The sequence below is a fragment of the Carcharhinus amblyrhynchos genome, chromosome 33 (assembly GCF_965287045.1).
Source record: "Carcharhinus amblyrhynchos chromosome 33, sCarAmb.v2.hapA, whole genome shotgun sequence".
NCBI lineage: Eukaryota > Metazoa > Chordata > Chondrichthyes > Carcharhiniformes > Carcharhinidae > Carcharhinus > Carcharhinus amblyrhynchos.
The window spans coordinates 13,402,539-13,425,841 of record NC_137356.1 but is presented as its reverse complement, the minus strand read 5'-3'; the positions used below and the strand labels follow the sequence as shown (position 1 = coordinate 13,425,841).

Genomic DNA, 23,303 nt, shown 5'->3' with positions numbered 1-23,303 from the left:
ATATAAAAGCTGCCTTTTTCAGAACATCAGCTTCCGAGAGACAACTTTCTGCATCCTCCTAAAGAGACAGTTAACAAAGAAAGGGTACTCTGGAAGTTAAATAAATGATACGTCTAGAGTTTGGTTTTTTTTGGTAAGGTTGGTTTTGTTAAAGTTTGGCTGTTGCCCATTGAAAGCAGATCCTGCAATGTTTTACTGGCATTATGAAGGAAATCTTTCTGGTATCTTTAAGATGCATGTCGATGATTTTGTGTGGGGCGGCAGTAGTGATTTCGAAGCTATAGTAGACACTGGGATGAGGAAGAAATTCAGGGTTGGAAATCAGGCTTCAGGCACTTTCAAATATATTGGGCTGGAAATTGGACAGATAGAGTCAGGTGTCACTTCACATCAGCAATCTTATTTGGAGAGTATCAGCCAATAGCAATTAGTCATGGTAGGGCTTCACAAAGGATGCGGTGGTTTCTAAGAAGCAAAAAGAGGAACTCTGAAGTTTGATTGGGCAAGTGAATTGGCTAGGCAGACAGATCAGATTGAGCGTTGTCCTAGAGTTCAATGCAAAAATGAAAGTTCATGAGATCTAGGAGCAGAATCAGGCCATTCAGCCCATCTAGTCCGCTCCACCATTCAAACATGGCTGATATGCTTGTCATCCCCATTTTCCTGCCTTCTCCCCATAACCCTTCAACCCATTACCAATTAAAAATCTGTCTAACACCTCCTTAAATTTACTCACCGATCCCAGCATTCACCACATTTTGGGGTAGCAAATTCCACAGATTCACAACTCTTTGGGAGAAGTAGTTTCCCCTCAACCTCAAATTTGCTACCCCTTATCCTAAGACTATGACCTCTCATCCTAGAATGCCCTCCAGGCGGAAGCATCTGCTCCACACCTACTTTATCCATGCCTCTTATCATCTTGTATACCTCAATTTGATTTCCCCTCATTCTTCTAAATTCCAGAGTGTAGGCTATACAATCTCTTTTCATACCCCTCATCTCTGTAGTCAAATCTATTGAACTTCCTCTAACTGCCTCCATTGCCACGACATCTTTGCTCAAATAAGGAGCCCAAAACTGTGCACAATACTCCAGGTGAGGCCCCACCAATGCCCTGTAAAGTTGCAACAATACTTCCTTACCTTTATATTCTATTCCTTTAGCTATAAATGCCAAGATTCTATTTGCTTTCTTTATTATCTGCTGTACCTGCATGCTAGTTTTTGGTGACTCGTGAACAAGGACACCCAGATCCCTCTGCACTGGAGCACACCAAAGTCATTCCCCCTATTGAGATAATAAGCTGCCTTCCTATTTTTCCGACCAAAATGCACAACTTCATATTTACCCACATTAAACTCTATCTGCCAACCTACATACGTGGCATCACATGATCCTACAATGGAAGACATAGTGAGAGCAAACAAAACATTGACCAAACTAAAAATGCAGGGATGTGTTTTGAGGTTCCCGTTTTTGGGTGATCTTAAACACCTGAAACTTACAGTTTTTAGTGATGAATCCTATGCCAATTAATGTGATGGGTTTTCAAGCGTGGGAGGTTTTATGATATTTCTTTTGGGGAAAATGTTGCCCCCTTATGTGGAAACAAAGAAAATGAGGAAAGTGGCCACCAAGACACGAAGCCTTTTAGAGGCAGTGGATACGGGCTTTTTCATATCACAGATATTAACAGAAATTTTGGGGTTAGGGGATTCGGGGAAAATACCCATTGAGTGTCACACTGACAATCAATCCCTTTGGGAAAATGTACACACCACAAAAAGTGTGAATGAGAAAAGGTTGAGGATTGGCACAGCCAGTTTAAAGCAAATGCTGGACAAAGGGGAAGTATCAAAAATTAAATGGGTCGATAGTCGTTATCAATTCTCCAATTGTTTTACTGAGAGAGGGGCTACTTTGAAGAAAATTTTGGACATTATTGAGGAAAGGTATATTTCTCTGTGGATGTATTTTTTTTTCTCTCTACCAAGAAATATAAAAAAAGAGGAAGGGGAAATTGTATGTTTTGCATTTTCTGTTTTTCTGTGGAAACAATATTCAATTTTTCTTCCAAGGAAGGAGACTGTTAGGAATGGATTAACAGACCTTCCAATTGAGCCCTAATTTGACGTCGGTTATTGAATAGAAGTCACTAATATATAAGGGTGGCACTGGGTGTTGGAGGAGAATCGTATGTATGTGAAATTAGATCAAAGAAGTGAAGATAGTTTATGAAGAAGCTGAACTCGTGCCTCCTTTACTGAATTACAACCGAGAGGCTCAAACAGTCTGGTCTGGCTGACCTGTGACTCCAGAGCCACAGCAATATGGTTGACTCTCAAATGGCCGAGCAAGCCACTCAGTTCAAGGGCAACTAAGGTTGGGCAATAAGTGCTGGACCCAGGTCCCATGAATGAATTAAACAAAACAACTTGAATGCAGCAATGAGCAGATTATCTGTTTTAATGATGTTTGTTGAAGGTTAAATATTGTGCGATGTCACAGCAAAGCAGACGAATATGCTCATTGTGTCATGGCCAATATTTGCCCCTTAATCAATATTGTTCAAATAAATGATCTGGTATCTAATGACATGCTGCATTTTCTATCTTGAAACAGGACATGTGAAGCTATGTGGCACCAACACGAAAGGTTTCTCAATTAACAGGATGCTGCCATTAGGGCGACACGGTGGCACTGTGGTTAGCACTGCTGCCTCACAGTGGGGTCAATTCCCGGCTTGGGTCACTGACTGTGTGGAGTTTGTACATTCTCCTCGTGTCTGCGTGGGTTTCCTCCAGGTGCTCCGGTTTCCTCCCACAGTCCAAAAAGTGTGCGGGTTTGGTTGATTGGCCATGCCAAATTTCCCCATAATGTCCTGGGATGCGTAGGTTAGTGGGGTAAATGTGGGGATTACGAGGATAGGGCCTAGGTGGGGTTGTTGTCAGTGCAGACTCGATGGCTGAAAGGTCTCCTTCTGCACAGTAGGGATTCTACGGATTGAGGAAGTGATACATTCTGCCTGCAATGAGTAGTGTGGTATATGAAAGTGTGCTGTCATATATGTAGGTTGTATGTTCCCATGACTGGTGGATCATATCAAATGGCACACCCCCTTCCACTTTTATGATAGAGTGCCTACAGTGTAGCAGAGGCAATTCAGCCCATTGAGTCTGCACTGACTATCCCAGGCCCTCTCCACCATCCTATCCCCACACATTTCTCATGGCTAATCATTCAAACCTACACATCTTTGGATATTAAGGGGAAATTTAGCATGGCCAATCCACCTCACTTGCATATCTTTGGAGTGAGGGAGGAAACAGACACAGGGAGAAAGTGCAAAACTGACACAGACAGTCACTCAAAGCCAGAATCGAACACACGTCTCTGGCCCTTTGAGGCAGCAGTGCTAACCACTGTGCTGCTCCTCTGTGCAACCCTGCCACCCCTCACAACAGGCAAAGTGTTGAACTTACCCAACCTTGCAAAATTCCAAACATTGGCTGGAGGACCGGGTGAGGGGACAGGGCGTTTGTACCGTCAGGGTGGCATTTGGCAGCGCCGGGGGCAGTGTCAAGGTAACAGTACCAGACCACTGCCCAGCTATGTCCTCCACCACCTGGGGGCTACACTTATCTGCGCACACTGCAACATGATCATCATGGGCAGTTTTCATTTTTAAAACCGGTGGTGACATCACAGCGGTGTGACGTCATGCCACCTGGGTGGGATGAGACAATGAGGGTGGTGGAAGTAGTGGCAGCAAGGCCTAAAATGTTGTTCAAATTGATTACAAAATATGCTAAAAAGGCTCAATCCCTTCCTGGTTAGGTCACCAGTGGAGGGGTTTCAATCTGAAATTTCGCCAGCAAATCCCGTTTTTGCCCTCATGAGATTTAGGCCGTTACGGGACTTGCGCCCCAGGCTAGTCACAGGGCCTAGGTATGTAAGCATTGCTTTGGATCGAGGCTAATCAATCTACCCTGAGTCTCACAGACTTTGTCTAAAGGCTGTAAATTGTATTGGTGGTGGCACAGTGGCACAGTGGTTAGCACCACTGCCTCTTAGCGCCAGGGACCCAGGCTCAATTCCTGGCGTGGGTCACTGTCTGTGTCGAGTCGGCATGTTCTCCCCGTGTCTGCGTGGGTTTCCTCCAGGTGGTCCGGTTGGCATGTTGTCCCCATGTCTGTGTGGGTTTCTTCCGTGTGCTTAGGTTTCCTCCCACAGTCCAAAAGACATGCCAGTTAGGTGCACTGGCTGTGCTAAATTCTCCCTCAGTTGTACCTGAACAGGCACTGGAGTGTAGCGACTAGGGAATTTTCACAGTAACTTCATTGCAGGATTAACTGCAGGATGTGTCTAGGGCGGTGGATAGAGGAGAGCCGGTGGATGTGGTCTTTCTTGATTTTCAGAAGGCGTTTGACAAGGTACCTCACAAGAGGTTATTGCAGAAGGTCAGGGGTCATGGAGTTGGGGGTAGGGTGTTAGCATGGATAGAGGACTGGTTGTCAAATAGGAGGCAGAGAGTGGGGGTCAATGGGTGCTATTCGGATTGGCGGTTGGTGACTAGTGGAGTGCCCCAGGGGTCGGTGCTGGGGCCTCAGCTATTTACCATTTATATAGATGATCTGGAGGAGGGAACCGAGTGTAGGGTGTCGAAATTTGCTGATGACACCAAAATTGGTGGAAAGGCAAATTGTGCGGAGGGTGGGGAGAGTCTACAGAAGGATCTAGATAGGCTGGGCGAATGGGCCAGGAAATGGCAAATGGAATTTAATGTTGGCAAGTGCGAGGTGGTCCACTTTTGTAGGAATAATGGTAGGAAGGATTATTACTTATGTGGAGAAAAACTGCAGCAGGCAACGGTGCAGAGGGACCTCGGGGTCCTTGTGCATGAGTCGCAAAAACCCAGCTTGCAGGTGCAGCAGGTGGTCAGGAAGGCGAATGGGATGCTGGCCTTCATCGCAAGGGGGATTGAATATAAAAGTAGGGAGGTCTTGCTGCGGCTGTATAGGGCATTGGTGAGGCCGCAGCTGGACCGCAGTTTTGGGCGCCATACTTATGCAAGGATATTTTGGCCTTGGAGGGAGTGCAGAGGAGGTTTACTAGGCTGATGCCAGAGTTGAGGGGGTTGAGCTATGAGGAGAGGCTGAATAAATTAGGCTTGTACTCGTTAGAGTTTAGAAGAATGAGGGGAGATCTCATTGAGACGTATAAGATGATGAATGGGATGGATAGGATAGAGGTGGAGAGACTCTTCCCGCTCAGAAAGGATAGTAGGACTAGGGGGCACAGCCTCAAGATAAAGGGGGGGCGGTTTAGAACAGAGTTGAGGAGGAACTTCTTCACTCAAAGGGTGGTGAATCTCTGGAATTCACTGCCCGTTGAAGTGGTGGAGGCTGCCTCGCTAAATATTTTTAAGAAGCGGGTTGATGGGTTTTTGATGAGAGAGGGGATTAAGGGTTATGGGGAGAGGGCGGGAATGTGGAACTGAGCCACGACAGATCAGCCATGATCTTATTGAATGGCGGGGCAGGCTCGAAGGGCTAGTTGGCCTACTCCTGCTCCTATTTCTTATGTTCTTATGTATGTTCTTAATTAAGCCTACTTGTGACACTAATAAATAAGCTTTTAACTTTAATTAACTTTTAAACTGGTGATATTTGCACAACACACTCGGATCTGAAAATCTGTCTCCTGTCAGTTACAGATGCAAACAAAGTTTAACAGATGTTTTTGGGTTTTTGTTGCAGCGTTGCTGTGGATTTGGCCTGAATGGCCTGCTGCTAGAGGTGGTGAGTAACAATCCAGAAATCAGGAACATCGAATTTCGTTAAATGCATAAAAATAATCAAATGAAAATACTCTGAGGAGCTCTGATTCCATTCATTCATTAACCTTTTACTTCATGGTTTGATCATAAACCATAGGATCCCTACAGTGCAGAAATAGCCATTCAGCCTATCGAGCCTGCACCGACAACAATCCCATCCTATTCCCGTAACCCATGTATTTGCCCTGCTAATCTCCCTGACATTAAGGGGCAATTTAGCATGGCCAATCCACCTAACTTGCACATCATTAGACACTGAGGGGTAATTTAGCATGGCCAATCCACCTAACCTGAGCATTCATGGGCTGCGAGAAGAATGATGTAGAGATGCTGGCGTTGGACTGGAGTAAACACAGTAAGAAGTCTCTATCTGTAACTATCTGTAAACCCCTATCTATCTAACTGTCTGTCACACTATCTGTACCCCCCATGTCTTGTCTGGGTTTGCAAAATCTCACTTACTGTCCTGTCTGGAGACAATACACATCTCTTTAACCTATGCTAATGCTATCTCCACTCACATTGTCTGCATCTTTAAGACTTGAATAGCAGGTTAACTGTAAAGACTCACATTCTAATCAGTAAACTGTGTGTGTCTTTATATGCCCCTGTCTGATCAGAACCTTCCACACACCTGACGAAGGAACAGCGTTTCCGAAAGCTTGTGGGATTACTATCAAATAAACTGTTTGGACTTTAACCTGGTGTTGTGAGACTTCTTACTGTGGGAGAAAAGCAGAGCACCCAAAGGAAACCCACACAGACGTGGGGGGAATGTACAGACTCCGCACAGACAGTGATTCAAGGCTGGGAATCGAACCCAGTTCCCTGGTGCTATGAAGCAACAGTGCTAAGCACTGCGCCCACCCCCCCCATGCCTCCCCTTGATAAGATGGAGACGATTATGATAGAATTAGATAACATAGCCAAAGAAAAGTTGCTCCCTTGAGAAGATGGTGAAAGGATGGGGAGAGACAGATTTTCCATTTTGGATGAGAGATGCAGTGGGAAAATGAGGAAGAAACAGTGAGTGTAATGATCTGGAACTCACTGCCCACAAGACCTGTGGAAGCAAAGAATAAATCAAAGGGAAACTGGATGCCACTCCAGGGGAATAAACAGGCAGGGCTCTGGGTTAGATCACACGTTTGAGCCTGGTGTGGGCCTTTGACCCTTGTGGCCAACTTAACACTGTAAATGGTTTCAGATAACAGTTTACTGCATTAAACTTTATTGATTTAGTAATAATTAGTTCTAGACAATGCGGTCACAGTGCGGTATATTCTCGAGTTGGAGTCTGTGAATGAATCGTATATCAAGAATATTAGACAAATAAATAATAAAAGAAATCATCAGAGTACCCGTAAGGAGAAAATGAAGGTCATGTTAGGGGGCAACATTGTCCCTTTTCCCTCTTGTTTGTAACTATTTCTTTCTTTGGCTCGTATTATCCACGTTCTTTTCACTTTATCTCTGGATTTATCAAAGACTTTGGAAGGTAATCCTATCAAGTTGAAGAAGATATGCAACATGAACTTTCTGTCTATGATTTTCTATTTGATTTATTCAGTAAGGTATCTGTTCCTTGATTTAATTCCATGGCTCTCTCAGTACCTGTTCCGTAATTGTATTTATTCATGAAAATGTTTAGCTGATAATTAAAGAAATTTTGATTCATTTGCTTGGTAACCTGAACTAAGGTGATGGCCTAGAGATATTATCGCTAGACTCTTAACCCAGAAACTCAGCAAATGTTCTGGTGACCCACGTTCAAATCCCGCCATGGCAGATGGTGGAATTTGAATTCAATAAAAAAAATCTGGAATTAAGAATCTATTGACAACCATGAAACCATTGTCGACTGTCAGGAAAAACCCATCTGGTTCACTAATGTCCTTTAGGGAAGGAAATCTGCTGTCCTTACCCAAGTCTGGCCTACATTTGACTCCAGAGCCCCAGCAATGTGGTTGACTCTCAACTGTCTTCAGGCAACTAGGGATGGGCAATAGATGTAGATCAGCCAATGACACACATGTGCCACAAATTAATTTTTTTTTAAAAATCACAGGATGTAGGCATTGTGGCTGGGTCAGCATTTATTGTCCATCCTTAGCTGTCCTCCATTTCAGAGGGCAGGTGACAATCAACCACATTGCTGAGGCTCTGGAGTCACATGTAGGCCAGACCTTCCCCAAGGAACATTAAGAGAACCAAATGGGTTTTTCCGACAATCGACAATGGTTTCATGGTCATCTGTAGATTTTCAATCCCACATTGTTTTTAATATTGAATTCAAATTTCACCATGTGCTGTGGCGGGATTTGAACCCAGGTGCCCAGAATATTGCACTAGTTTTGTGTTTTCAGTCCAGTGACAATATCACTATGCCGCTGTTCCCCCACAGCATTGGGCTTTCTCCAAATGGAAAGAGCGATGGGTCCAAGTTGGCGGGAGGCAGGAGTTGGGTACACAGGGGTGACAAAACTAAAACTCTTCTCATCCACCACAGTGCGGGAATGAAAGTATTAACTGCGGCTTGGTCTATAGAGCTTCTAGCCTGTGATGCAACCTTTCCAGGTTCACGGCCCACACCTGGAGAATTGAGGTGGACACTCCAGTGAGGGAGTGCTGAACTCTCCGATATGTTGAACTGAGGCCGCCATTCCTCTCCGGGAGGAGAGATGGTGGGGGGAGGGAGGGGAATGTACCACAGTTTACTGCATTAAACTTTATCAATTTTGTAATAATTAGTTCTAGGTAATGCGCTCACAATGCGGTATATTCTCGAGTTGGAGTCTGTGAATGAGTCATATATCAAGAATATTAGACAAATAAATAATCGAAGAAATCAGTGGAGTACCCATAAGGAGAAAATGAAGGTCATGTTAGGGGACAATGTTGTCCCTTTTCCCTCTTATTTGTAACTGTTTCTTTCTTTGGCTCGTATTAATCCACATTCTTTTCACTTTATCTCTGGATTTATCAAAGACTTTGCAGATCATTCCCAGCAAGATGAATTCTCAGGCTGTAACGTAACATTTTATTCATTTGGTAAGATATCTGTTCCTCGATTTAATTCTGTGACTTTCTCAGTGCCTGTTCCGTAATTGTATTTATACATGAAGAACGCTTAGCTGATAATTAAAGTAATTTAGGTTCATTTGCTTGGAAACGCGAACTAAGGTGGTGGCCTAGAGGAATTATCATGAGACTCTTAACCCAGAAACTCAGCTGATGTCCTGGTGACCCGCATTTGAATCCCGCCATGGCAGATGGTGGAATTTGAATTCAACAAAAAAAAATCTGGGATTAAGAATCTGCTGAGGATCATTAAACCATTGTCAACTGTAGGAAAAACCCATCTGGTTCACTAATGCCCCTTTAGGGAAAGAAATCTGCCGTCTTCACCTGCGTCTAGCCTACATGTGACTCCAGAGCCACAGCAATGTGGTTGACTCACAACTGCCCTCTAGGGCAATAAATGCAGATCAGCCAGCGACACACATGTCCCATGAATTAATTTTTTAAGAAAGACACAGGGTATGGGCATTGTGGCTGGATCAGCATTTGTTATCCATCCTTAACTGTTCTCCATTTCAGAGGGCAGGTGAGAGTCAACCACATTGCTGTGGGTCTGGAGTCACATGTAGGCCAGACCGGATAAGGATGGCAGATTTCCTTCCCTAAAGGGACATTAAGATAACCAGATGGGTTTTTCTGACCATCGACAATGGTTTCATGGTCATCATTAGATTTTCAATCCTAGATTATTTTTTATTATTGAATTTGAATTTCACCATGTGCTGTGGCGGGGCCAGGAGCCCAGAACATTGCACTGGCTTTCTATGTTTTCAGTCCAGTGACAATATCACTATGCCGCTGTTCCCCCACAGCATTGGGCTTTCTCCAAATGGAAAGAGCGATGGGTCCAAGTTGGCGGGAGGCAGGAGTTGGGTACATAGGGGTGACAAAACTAAAACTCTTCTAATCCACCATGGCACAGGAATGAAAGTATTAACTGCGGCTTGGTCTATAGAGCTTCTGGCCTGTGATGCAACCTTTCCAGGTTCACGGCCCACACCTGGAGAATTGAGGTGGACACTCCAGTGAAGGAGCGCTGAACTCTCCGATATGTTGAACTGAGGCTGCCATTCCTCTCCGGGAGGAGAGATGGTGGGGGGAGGGAGGGGAATGTACCACAGCTGTACCTCAAAGAAGAGCACAGGAGTTGTCCCATGGCGCCGAGGCCAGCACTTAGCCCCCAACTCCCACCCCCCAATATCACTAAAACAATTTCACGGCAGAGGTGCGAAAATTAACCTTAAGCTTATTAGCGTCACAGATAGGCTTACATTAACACTGCAGTGAAGTTATTTTGAAAATCCCCAAGTCGCCACACTCCGGCGCCTGTTCGGGTACACTGAGGGAGAATTTAGCATGGCCAATGCACCCTAACCAGCACATCTTTTGGACTGTGGGAGGAAAGCTAAGCACCCGGGATAAACCCTCACAGAAATGGTTGCTGGCGGAGCGGGGGAGTATGTACAGACTCCGCACAGATAATGATTCAAGGCTGGGAATCGAATCCGGCCCCCATGCTGCCCCTTGATAGAGGTGGAGAAGATTATGATAAAATTAGACAACATAGCCAAAGATAAGTTCTTCCCTTGAGAAGATGATGAAAGGATTGGGAGAGACAGATTTTCCATTTTGGATGAAAGATGCAGTGGGAAAATAAGGAAGAAACAGAGAGTGTAATGATCTGGAACTCACTGCCCACAAGACCTGTGGAAGCAAAGAATAAATCAAAGGGAAACTGGATGCCGCTCCAGGGGAATAAACAGGCAGGGCTCTGGGTTAGATCACACGTTTGAGCCCTGGTGTGGGCCTTTGACCCTTGTGTCCAACTTAACACTGTAAATGGTTTCAGATAACAGTTTACTGCATTGAACTTTATCGATTTAGTAATAATTAGTTCTAGACAATGTGCTCACAGTGCGGTATATTCTCAATTGGAGTCTGTGAATGAATCATATATCAAGAATATTAGACAAATAAATAATAGATGAAATCAGTGCAGTACCTATAAGGAGAAAATGAACGTCATGTTTGTAACTGTTTCTTTCTTTAGCTCATATTAATCTACATTCTTTTCACTTTATCTCTGGATTTATCAAAGACTTTACAGAGTGTTCCTTTTTTTAGATGACGAAGATATGCAACTTGAATTTTCTGGCTCTGGTTCTGCATCTGATTCATCCGGTGTGTTAAGTGTTCCTCGATTTCATTCCGTGACTTTCTCAGTGCCTGTTCCGTAATTGTATTTATTCATGAAGACTGCTTAGCTGATAATTACAGTAATTTTGGTTCATTTGCTTGGAAACCTGAACTAAGGTGATGGCCTAGAGGTATTATCGCTAGACTCTTAACCCAGAAACTCAGTGATGTTCTAGTGACTCGTGTTCGAATCCTGCCACGTAGATAGAGGAATTTGAATTCAATTTAAAAAAATCTGGGATTAAGAATCTACTGATGACCATGAAACCATTGTTGACTGTCGGAAAACCCCATCTGGTTTGCTAATGTCCTTTAGGAAAAGATATCTGCTGTCCTTACCTGACTCTGGCCTACGTGTGACTCCAGAGCCACAGCAATGTGGTTGACTCTCAACTGCCCCCAGGCAACTAGCAATGGGCAATAAATGCAGATCAGCCAGCGACACACATGTCCCATGAATTAATTTTTTTTTAAAGTCATAGGGTGTGCGCATCGCAGCTGGGTCAGCATTTATTGTCCATCCCTAACTGTTCTCCATTTCAGAGGGCAGGTGACAGTCAACCACGTCACTCTGGCTCTGGAGTCACAAATAGGCCTGACCGGCTAAGGACAGCAGATTTCCTTCCCTAAAGGGACATTAAGTGAACCAGATGGGTTTTTCCGACAATGGTTTCATAGTTATCATTAGATTTTCAATCCCAGATTATTTTTTATTATTGAATTCAAATTTCACCATGTGCTGTGGCGGATTTGAACCCTGGTGCCCAGAACATTGCACTGGCTTTCTGTGTTTTCAGTCCAGTGACAATATCACTATTGCTGCTCCCCCACAGCATTGGGCTTTCTCCAAATGGAAAGAGCGATGGATCCAAGTTGGCGGGAGGCAGGAGTTGGGTACACAGGGTTAACAAAACTGAAACTCTTCTCATCCATCATGGCAGAGGAGTTGTCCCATGGAGCTGAAGCCAGCATTTAGCTCCCCCACCTCCCTCACCCTCCCACCCTCCCCAATATCACAAAAACAATTTCACAGCAGTGGTGGGAAAATTAGCCCTAAGCTTATTAGTGTCACAAGTAGGTTTACATTAACATTGCAATGAAGTTACTGTGAAAGTCCCCTAGTCGCCATGCTCTGGCGCCTATTCAGGTACACCGAGGGAGAATTTAGCATGGCCAATGCACCTAACCAGCACGTCTTTCAGATTGTGGGAGGAAACCAGAGCAGCTGGGGAAACCCACACAGATATGGGGAGAACATACAGTCTCGGCACAGACAGTGACCCAAAGCAGGAATCGAACCATGGTCCCTGATGCTGCGAGGCAACAGTGCTAACCACCGTCACCCAGCTTTTAAACTCTCAGCTGATGAGAAGGAAACACTGAGTAACAGACAATAGTTCAGTCTGTCGGAAAACAGATCTTTTCTTTTGGATGATTTTGCTTTCTTTTGCAGGTGATGAAAATAAGGGTATATTGTGTGGGCCCCATGCACAATATCAGACAACAAATGGAGCTTTGTCCTGCGTGTGTGAGGAAGGATATATCCCAATTGCAGGGAAAACTTTCTTCATTGATGGGACAGGATGCAGAATTTTAAGCACAGGTGAAAGTTTACCAAGACTCTTAAGCATTCAGAGGAACAAGAAATGCAAATATAAAGGCGCAACATGTAGTTGGAATTCTGAGTGTCTAAATAGAAAATGAATTAAAAAAGAAAACAGCAATATTTGGTTTTCACAGTGATTGATATTGGGCTTGGAGTTGGAGGGAATGCAGCAATGATTTATCAGTCATTTAAATATTGGCCAATCTGTACTCAACCCCATTTCTTCACCTTTGCTCCATATCACTTGATAGCCAAATCTAACTAGAATGCATCAACCCCAGTCTTACAGTCTCCAAATCCCCCCAACCTCTTCCCTCTCCTTCCCCTGACATCCACAGCATTTAGGGCAGAAAATTCTGTGTGGAGATCAAAGGACAAAGTACAAAAGGGGTGAGTTAACTCACTGCCAAAGGACAAAGAAGTGTACAGCACAGGAGCAGGCCCTTCGGCCCTCCAAGCCCATGTTTATCATGATGCCCTAACTAAACTAAAAAAAAAACTTCTGTCCTTACTTGGTCTGTATCCCTCTATTTCTGCCCTCTTCTTGTTACCAGCCAGATGCCTTTAAATGTTGCCTTTTAAGTCTATGGAGCTCCTGACCTCTGATGCAATCTTTCCAGCCTGCTTCCACCACCTCCTCAGGCAGCTTGCTCCAAGCACCCACCATTCTCTGCGGGAAAAACTTCCCCCTCTCACCTTGAACCTGTGTCCCCTTGAATTGACTTTTCCATGCTAGGGAAAAAGCCTCTGACTATCCAACCTGTCTATAACTCTCATAATTTTGTGGACCTCTATCTGGTTTCCCCTCAGCCTCCACCTTTCCAGTGAAAGCAATCCTAGTTTATTCAAATGTTCACCCTTACCTCCCTATCAGTGGGTCGTGTTATATCAATCCCAAGTCAGTCTGTGAAATGTGAAACTAGACTTTGATACTCTTCCTGATAATGGGTTTATTCTCGGAACACAGCAACTTCCTATCTACTGTCCCATCGTGGAGTGCACGCTGATGGCACAGTAGTTCGCACTGCTGCCTCACAGCGCCAAGGACCTGCATTCAGATTCCCGGCTTGGGTCACTGTCTGTGAAGAGTCTGCACGTTCTCCCTGTGTCTGCGTGGGTTTTCTCCAGTTGCTCCAGTTTCCTTCCCCAATCCAAAGATGTGCAGGTTCGGTGCATTGGTCATCCTAAATTGCCTCTTACTGTCCCAGGATAGCGGGTTAGTGGGATTAGTGAGATAAATATGTAGGATTATAGGGATAAGACCTAGGTGGGATTTGTATTGATGCAAACTTGATGGGCCAAATGGCCTCATTCCGCACTGTAGGGTTTCTATGGTTTCTGACCTTCAAGCTACACCCTTCAGAGAGTCTCAGCTAAACTGAAGACTTGCTACAATCTCATCAGCAAACTAGCAAGAATCTCTTGGGCAGCCAACACTAGAACTTTAAGAATCTCCTGTTTATCTATCTGCTACTCAGTAGCTGAGCACTGTGCTTCTGTCTGGAAGAATTCTGCACACTGGTCAACGTCCAATAATGGAGTCAACAAACTCCAATAGGCTACCTGTACTCTACAGCTTTCCACCTCCACAACTCCACTGTGTAGCTAGCACAGGATGACTGCTGCAAAGAATGCACATGGCGCTGGTAGGAGACATCACTCACCCCTCACCTCAAGGCAGTCAATCTGGAGCAACCTGCCCAAGCCTGGCAGTTCTGCCATGGACCTGTGGAAGGATGTGTAGCACCACGCCAACAGCACTTTCATCAGAATTTTCCCATCCCACCCGCCACAGCAAGCATAGTGGTCAGGGGAACAGACCATGCAAAGTCTGTTAACCTTGAGTGCAATTTTCCTGTTTCGGGGTAAACCCAAAAAAAAGGAAATTATAATGCAATTAGGTGAGATATAGGATGCAGAAGGAAACTGCAGGGGATTGAAATGCGGAGCTTGTTCAAGGAACAGCTACTGCACGTCCTTGATAAGTATGTACCTGTCAAGCAGGGAGGAAGTGGTCGAGCGAGGGAACCGTGGTTTACTAAAGAAGTTGAATCGCTTGTGAAGAGGAAGAAGGAGACTTATGTTGAGATGAGACATGAAGACTCAGTTAGGGTGCTTGAGAGTTACAAGTTTGCCAGGAAGGACCTAAAGAGAGAGCTAAGAAGAGCTAGGAGGGGACATGAGAAGTCTTTGGCAGGTAGGATCAAGGAAAACCCTAAAGCTTTCTATAAGTATGTCAGGAATAAAAGAATGACTAGGGTAAGATTAGGGCCAGTCAAGGACAGTAGTGGGAAGTTGTGCGTGGAGTCCAAAGAGATGGGAGAGGCGCTAAATGAATATTTTTCGTCAGTATTCACACAGGAAAAAGACAATCTTGTCGAGGAGAATATTGAGATACAGGCTATTAAACTAGACAGGATTGAAAAGGTGTTAGCAATTCTGGAAAGTATGAAAATAGATACGTCCCCTGGGCCAGATGGGATTTATCCTAGGATTCTCTGGGAAGATAGGGAGGAGATTGCAGAGCCTTTGGCTTTGATCTTTAGGTCATCATTGTCTACAGGAATAGTGCAGGAAGACTGGAGGATAGCAAATGTTGTCCCCTTGTTTAGGAAGGGGAGTAGAGACAACCCTGGTAATTATAGACTAGTGACTCTTACTTCTGTTGTGGGCAAAGTTTTGGAAAGGATTATAAGAGATAGGATTTATAATCATCTAGAAAGGAATAATTTGATTAGGGATAGTCAACACGGTTTTGTGAAGAGTAGGTCGTGTCTCACAAACCTTATTGAGTTCTTTGAGAAGGTGACCAAACAGGTGGATGAGGATGAAGCAGTTGATGTGGTGTATATGGATTTCAGTAAAGCATTTGACAAGTTTTCCCACGGTAAGCTATTGCAGAAGATATAGAGGTATGGGATTGAGGGTGATTTAGCGGTTTGGATCAGAAATTAGCTAGCTGTAAGAAGACAGAGGGTGGTGGTTGATGGGAAATGTTCATCCTGGAGTTCAGTTACTCGTGGTGTACCATAAGGATCTGTTTTGGGGCCACTGCTGTTTGTCATTTTTATAAATGACCTGGATGAGGGCATAGAAGGATGGGTTAGTAAATTTGTGGATGACACTAAAGTTGGTGGAGTTGTGGACAGTGCAGTAGGATGTTGCAGTTTGCAGAGGAATGTAGGTAAGCTGCAGAGCTGGGCTGAGAGGTGGCAAATGGAATTTAATACGGAAAAGTGTGAAGTGATTCATTTTGTAAGGAGTAACAGGAATACAGAATACTGGGCTAATGGTAAGTTACCTGGTAGTGTGGATGAGCAGAGAGATCTCGGTGTCCATGTGCATAGATCCCTGAAAGTTGGCACCCAGGTTGATAGGGTTGTTAAGAAGGCATATGGTGTGTTAGCTTTTATTGGTAGAGGAATTGAGTTTTGGAGCCATGAGGTCATGTTGCAGCTGTACAAAACTCCGGCGCGACCGCACTTGGAGTATTGCGTACAGCTCTGGTCATCGCATTATGGGAAGCATGTGAAAGCACTGGAAAGGGTGCAGAGGAGATTTACCAGAATGTTGCCTGGTATGGTGGGAAGGTCTTTTGAGGATAGGCTGAGGGACTTGAGGCTGTTTTCGTTAGAGAGAAGAAGGTGAAGAGGTGACTTAATAGAGGCGTACAAGATAAGATGATCAGAGGATTAGATAGGATGGACAGTGAGAGCCTTTTTCCTTGGATGGAGATGGCTAGCATGAGGGGACATAGCTTTAAATTGAGGGGTGACAGATAAAGGACAGATGTCAGAGGTAGGTTCTTTACTCAGTAAGTAGCAAGGGCATGGAATGCACTGCCTGAAATAGTAGTGGACTTGCCAAAATTAAGGGCATTTAAATGGTCATTGGATAAACATATGGATGGGATTGGAATAGTGTCGGTTAGATGGGCTTTAGATTGGTTTCACAGGTCGGTGCAACATCGAGGGCCAAAGGGCCTGTACTGCACTGTAATGTTCTATGTTCTATCCCGCCCTTGGGTTGGATTTAATTTATTAATGTCATATGTACTGGGATAAGTGTGAAAAGTATTGTTTCTTCCTATTTTTTGCTACCGAAGTGGATAATCTCCCATTTATTCACACATAACTGAATCACAGAATCCCTACAGTGCAGAAGGAAGCCATTCAGCCCATTGAGTCTACACTGACCATAATCCCACACAGGCCCTAACCCCATGCGTTTACCCTAGGTAGTCCCCTTGTCACCAAGAGGTAATTTAGCAATCCACCTAACCCATACATCTTTGGACTGTTGGAGGAAACCAGAGTGCCCAGAGGAATCCCAAGCTGACACGGGGAGAATGCACGGACAATGACCCAAGGCAGGAATCGAACCTGGGTCTCTGGCACTGTGAGGCAGTGGTGCTAACGACTGTGCCACTCTGCTACCAGATGCCCTGGTCAGTTATTTCACTCCTATTTGACAGGCAAGAAATGTGGAAGTCACAACACCAATTGAACTTTCAAAGTTGGAAAAACACTTCTTCAGAATATTGGTCACTGATAAATCCAATCGCTTCTGAATTCAATTTCAGGTAATACTTCGAGAGTCTTAAACGCAATGGATAACCTGAAAACCTTCGTTCATCGGCTGAACCAGAATGATTTATCTGTGATGGTGAGTTATTGAAACCTTGCCCAAGGACTCACCGGTCTCACATCTCCTCCTGTCACTGCCAGCGAGAATGGAGAATTTGGCACTAAGCCACATCTCAAGGGCTGCACGGTGACACAGTGGTTAGCACTGCTGTCTCTCAGTGCTGAGGGCCTGGGTTTGATTCCCAGCTTGGGTCACTGTCTGTGTGGAATTTGCACATTCTCCCCGTGTGTCTACGTGGGTTTCCTCCGGGAGCTCCAGTTTCCTCCCACAGCTCAGAAGATGCGCTGGTTAGGTGCATTGACCATGCTAAATTCTCCCTCGGTGTACCCAAACAGGTGCCGGAGTGTGCGACTAGGGGATTTTCACAGTAACTTTATTGCAGTGTTAACGTAAGCCCACTTGTGACACTAATAAATAAGCCTAACTTAAATCAGCATTCACAGCAGCGGGACTGGAGAGTCCCAACAATGGGCAAGGTCGGAGAATTCGGGCCCACCACCTTCCAGGCTCCTGAAATTGTCTATCCTGGCAATTGGCTGGCTAGTTCTGAAGGTACTCAAAATTGTTATTACAGTGACGAAGGGTCATAGTCATAAAGTGCAAAAAAGGCCCTTCAACCCATCAAATCTGCACTGACAATAACTACCATTAAAGTTGCACTAATCCCATTTTCCTGCACTTATCCCATATCCTTGAATGTTCTGATGTTTCAAGTGCTCATCCAAATACATTTTAAAGGTTGTAAGGTGTTTGGCCTCCACCTCCTTCCCAAGCAGCGCATTCCAGATTCCCACCACCCTCTTAAGTGAATTTCTTTTTCTCAAACCCCTCTGAATTGCCTGCCACTCACCTTAAAATTAAGCCCCTTCGTGATTGGCCCCTCAACCAAAGGGGAACAGCTGCTTCCTGTCCACCTTGTTCAATGCCCTCATAATCGTACACACCTCAATCATGTGCCCCCCTCAGCCTTCTCTGCTCTAGAGAAAACAATCCAAGCTCATCCAATCCCTCCTTACAGCTCAAATGCTCCATCCCAGGTAACATCCTAGTGAACCTCCTCTGTACCCCCTCTAGTGAAATCACATAATGCAATCACAGGATTAGGCTATTGAGTTTGATCAGCCATGATCATGATGAATGGCGGAGCAGGCTCGAAGGGCTGAATGGCCTCCTTCTGTTCCTATCTTCTATGTTTCTAGGTTTCTATCCTTCCTATAGTGAGGTGACCAGAACTGCACACAGTATTCCACCTGTGGCCTTACCAATGCTCTGTACAACTCCAGTACAACCTCCCTGCTCCTAGACCATGGATGATAAAAGCAAGTGTCCCAACTGCCTTCTTAACTATCCTATTCACTGGAAAGATTCCTTCTCTTTTCCCCCCACACCTTGGTTGACCAGAATGGGTTTTTTTGACATTTAAGAAGGATGAATGTTAAATATTAGGTAGAGATTAAAAGAAGAAGTTTGAAGGCTGAGGTTCTGAGGTCTGTGGTTTGAATTTGCAGTGTAGTTCTGCAATATCTTACTGAGCTGATTTCATTTATACAATAATGCAGCCCCCGAGGTGACTCATCAGCACCTCTCAGCCTTCTGGGAGCTCTCGGAGTTATACCTTCATCACCCGGTGCCCAGCCTGGCCCCACCATCCCCATCACCCCCCACCCCCTCTCCCCGCAGTGCTGAGCCTATCATAGTGTGAGTTCCACTCTGACCATCAGTTAATTGGACAGCCTGTGTAAGATTGTGGTCGGAGTCCAATTGCAGGTGGAAGCACACATCTCATCCACTTCCAGCCTCCAGCGAACGCCATGCCATCTGTCATATCCTGCAAAGACAGGCAAATAGCCCAGTCCATCATTCAAACCAGCCTCCCATCCATTGACTCTGTCTACATTTCCTGCTGCCACGGAAAAGCAGTCAGCATAATGAAGGACCCCACACAGCCCAGGCATTCTCTCTTCCACCTTCTTCCATCAGGAAGAAGATACAAAAGTCTGAGGTCACGTAACCGACTCAGGAACAGCTTCTTCCCTGCTGCTGTCAGACTTTTGAATGGACATACCTTATATTAAGTTGATCTTGCTCTACACCCTAGCTATGACTATAACACCATAATGAAATCAAAAGGTTGTCTTTTTATCAGTCTCTACCTTAATCTAGTCATTGTTTGATTTATTATTGTCACATGCATTAGTATACAGTGAAAAGTATTGTTTCTTACGCACTATACAAAGCATACCGTTCATAGAGTACGTAGGAGAGAATGTAGTGTTACAGTCATAGCGAGGGTGTAGAGAAAGATCAACTTAATGCAAGGTAAGTCCATTCAAAAGTCTGACAGCAGCAGGGAAGAAGCTGTTCTTGAGTCGGTTGGTACGTGACCTCAGACTTTTGTATCTTTTTCCCGACGGAAGAGGGAATGTCTGGGGTGCGCATTATGCCTGCTGCTTTGCCGAGGCAGCGAGAAATGTAGACAGAGTCAATGGATTCCACGTACCATGACTCCAGACTCCCACTTGCAAAGAAACCCAGTGCTCAACTCCAGGATTCAGACTCCGGCCTGATTGGCTGAATGGGTCATGTGACCTTCCAAGACCTTGCCCCCTTAAAGGGGCATGCTAACACAATTTCCTTCTAGATTTGAACATGTCACTTATGGGGCAAAATGGCCACTTTGTTCCAGAAATGAATCCTCTGTCTTCGGATACGAGGGGTGCATGTCACAAACAATGTGTTACCAGTCAGAGGGAATAACCCTCCGGTTCGTAAGTTTGTCCACTAAGCAATGGGCTCTTGACACCAGCGCTAATGAACGCATTCCCATCGGCAGGAAATTGTCAATCTCACCGAGAGCACTGTCAACATCTCCGAGTGGGAGAGGCTGAAGCCCGATGTCAAACACATTGCAGCCTCGCAACTGCTCCAAAGCGTGTCCAGTTCCATGATGAACGCTGCTTTGAGTGCACCAAATGGGACATTGACAGCATCGTCACAGTTTCTGGGTAAGTCTCGACCAGCTTTTAACTCAATGATCAGTTTGCAGCGTGCTGCACACTGCCACTCACCTTTGACAAGAGCCTCAACACAGGGTCAGGAGTAGGCCATTCTGACCCTTGTGATTGTTCTATCCCATCATTGTAAGAAGTCTCACAACACCAGGTTAAAGCCCAATAGGGTTATTTGGTAGCACTAGCTTTCGGAGCACTGCCCCTTCATCAGGTGAGCGCTCTGAAAGCTCGTGATGCCAAATAAACCTGTTGGACTTTAACCTGGTGCTGAGAGACTTCTTACTGTGCCCACCCCAGTCCAACACCAGCATCTCCACATCATATCCCACCATCCAGTGAGATTATGGCTGGTCTGCACTCTAACTCCACCCATTTGCTCCATACCCTTATCAACGTCCAGTTTAGAATTATCAGTTGAGCAATTATGGGTCTGGAGTGACATGTAGGCCAGGCTGGGCAAGGATGGCAGATTTCCTTCCCTAAAGCAGCATTAGTGAACCAGATGCATCCCTTGTGACAATCAATGATGGCTACAACGCCACCATCAAATCTATTTTTAACTACTTGGAGAAATCGAGGGTTATGAGGATAAGGTGAGGAGTTAAGGATAATCGGATCAGTCATGATCTCATTCAATGGCAGAACACATTAGATTGGCCGAATAGGCTACTTCTACTCCTATGCTTTATTACCGAGTCTCGTTTTATTTTCCAGACTTGGAATTCAAATTCTGACCCGTTGTCACAGAGGGATTTAAAATCCTGTCCTTGGAGATTATATTTCTGGCTCCAATCCACAGCCATCCCTCCTACAACCCACAGTTCAGGTCTCTTCCACAAGTGAAACCATCGACATTTAACCTGTCCAATATTTTTGAAGCAATTTCTCTTGCTCTGGAGAAAACAGCCCCAGTGTTAGACTTTGAGATGTCCAACAATGTGATAAATTCATTGCCCTTACACTGTACTACACTCTGTAGAGTGTAGTTTGCAACTGGACAAATGTTGAGGAGTGGGACAAAATGTACTAGGAGAGTTGGTTTAGCTCAGTTGGCTGGATGTCTGGTTTGTGACGCAGAGCAACACCAACAGCATGGGTTCAATTCCCGTACCGGCTGCCTTTCAGTGCTGGGACCCGGGTTCAATTCCTGGCTTGCATCACTGTCTGTACGGAGTCTGCACGTTCTCCTTGTGTCTGCATGGGTTTCTTCCCAGTGCTCCAGTTTCCTTCGAAAAATGTGCCGGTTAGGGGTGCATTGGCCGTGCTAAATTCTTCCTCAGTGTACCCGAACAGGTGGCAGAGTGTGGCGACTGGGGGTTTTCACAGTAACTTCATTGCAGTACTAATGTAAGCCTACTTGTGATGATAATAAATAAACTTGCCCCTCGCCTGAGGCGTAGTGATCCTCAGGTTAAATAACCAGTCAGCTTCCCCTCCTCCCCCCCCCACTCAAAGGAGAGAACAACCTATGGTCATCTGGACTATGACGACTTTACGTCACGTAAAACATGCTGGCAATAACTCCCTAACTTCAGGCAGAGATCGCCTCTGGAAACCCATCTTAAAATTAGCTTTACCTCATGGGCAGTACAGTGATGAGCACTGCTGCCTCGGATGTCTGTGTGGAGTTTGCAAGTTCTCCCTGTGTCTGCATGGGTTTCCTTTGGGTGCTCCAGTTTCCTTCCACAGTCCATAGATGTTCTGGTTAGGTAGATTAGCCATGCAAAATTGCCTCTTAATGTCCAAAAATGTGGAGGTTAGGGAGGGATTAGCGGGGTTAATACATGGTGCCACGTGAATAGGGCCTGGTTAAGGCACTCTGTCGGAGGGTTTGTGCAGACTCGATAGATCAAATGGGCTGAATGGCCTCCTGCTCTGTAGGGATTCTAATATTGTGGAGTGAGTTGGGATATCTTGATGTTAAGAAGAGTATGATGCTGATCCACGATCCTACTGAATGGTAGAGCAGGCTCTAATAGTCTATAATCCTACTGTTCTGATCGAGTTAGTTCCCATGCACCTTCGATTATTTCCCCTGGATAAGCTGGGACATGTAATTTAAATCAGCGATTCCCCTTAAACAGACAAATCACATTACTGCTCATCTTCTCAGATCTCGAAATACGGGTGCTTCGAGGAAACGTCTCCGAGGATGAAAGACTTACGTTGGACGTGAGGGGCAATGAAATGCAGCTATACTGGAGAACCGCCACAGGGAGCAGCCATCCAGGTAATGCCAGCCATTGTTACAACAATGACAACTCGTGTTTAAAGAACAAAGAAAAGTAAAGCTCAGGAACAGGCCCTTCGGCCCTCCTAGCCCATGCCGATTATGATGCCCTAGCTCAGACAAAGAAATTGCAGGAATAACTAGGGAATAAACAGACACTGGAGAATTCCTCCCTAACCCCTCCGGCTATCACACATCCCAGTCCAAGTGCTGTCTTTCATGGGATGTGTGTGCCACTGGCTGGGCCCACATTGCTGTGGCTCTGGAGGCCAGACCAGGTAAGGATGGCAGATTTCCTTCCCTAAAGGACATTAGATGGGTCGCGGTCACCATCACAGACACTAGCTTTCAAATCCAGATTTTGTTAATTGAATTTAAACTCTACCAGCTGCTATGGTGGAATTTGAACCCATGTCCCACGAAGCATACACCCGGGCCTCTGGATTGCTAGTCCAGTGACATTACGGGCTGGCACAGTGCTTAGCACTGCTGCCTCACAGCGCCTCTGGAAACCCAGCAAGTAATACACGGTGAAGACTGTTAGATCCATGAAGTGAATACCTTTACAGTACTGCTTGTGGGCTGAGGAAAGCAGAAATATTATCTACAGACCCAACAAATTTAACTTAGCCTCAGCAATCAACCTTTCAATTTCCACTCCCCCCACCGCGTCCCCCCCCCCCGACCCCT

At 45.2% G+C, this 23,303-nt stretch overlaps 1 protein-coding gene across 1 annotated transcript in view; it reads left to right on the top strand.

Annotated features, from left to right (window-relative positions):
* LOC145360897 (adhesion G protein-coupled receptor E1-like) overlaps positions 1–23,303 on the top strand; it is a 69,289-nt gene that overhangs the window by 13,723 nt on the left and 32,263 nt on the right. The window contains exons 2-6 of the mRNA XM_080216400.1: positions 11,048–11,104; positions 12,573–12,722; positions 17,308–17,390; positions 20,206–20,377; positions 22,497–22,613. Coding sequence (XP_080072526.1) covers positions 11,048–11,104; positions 12,573–12,722; positions 17,308–17,390; positions 20,206–20,377; positions 22,497–22,613 — 579 coding nt within the window. The remainder of the gene's footprint in view (positions 1–11,047; positions 11,105–12,572; positions 12,723–17,307; positions 17,391–20,205; positions 20,378–22,496; positions 22,614–23,303) is intronic.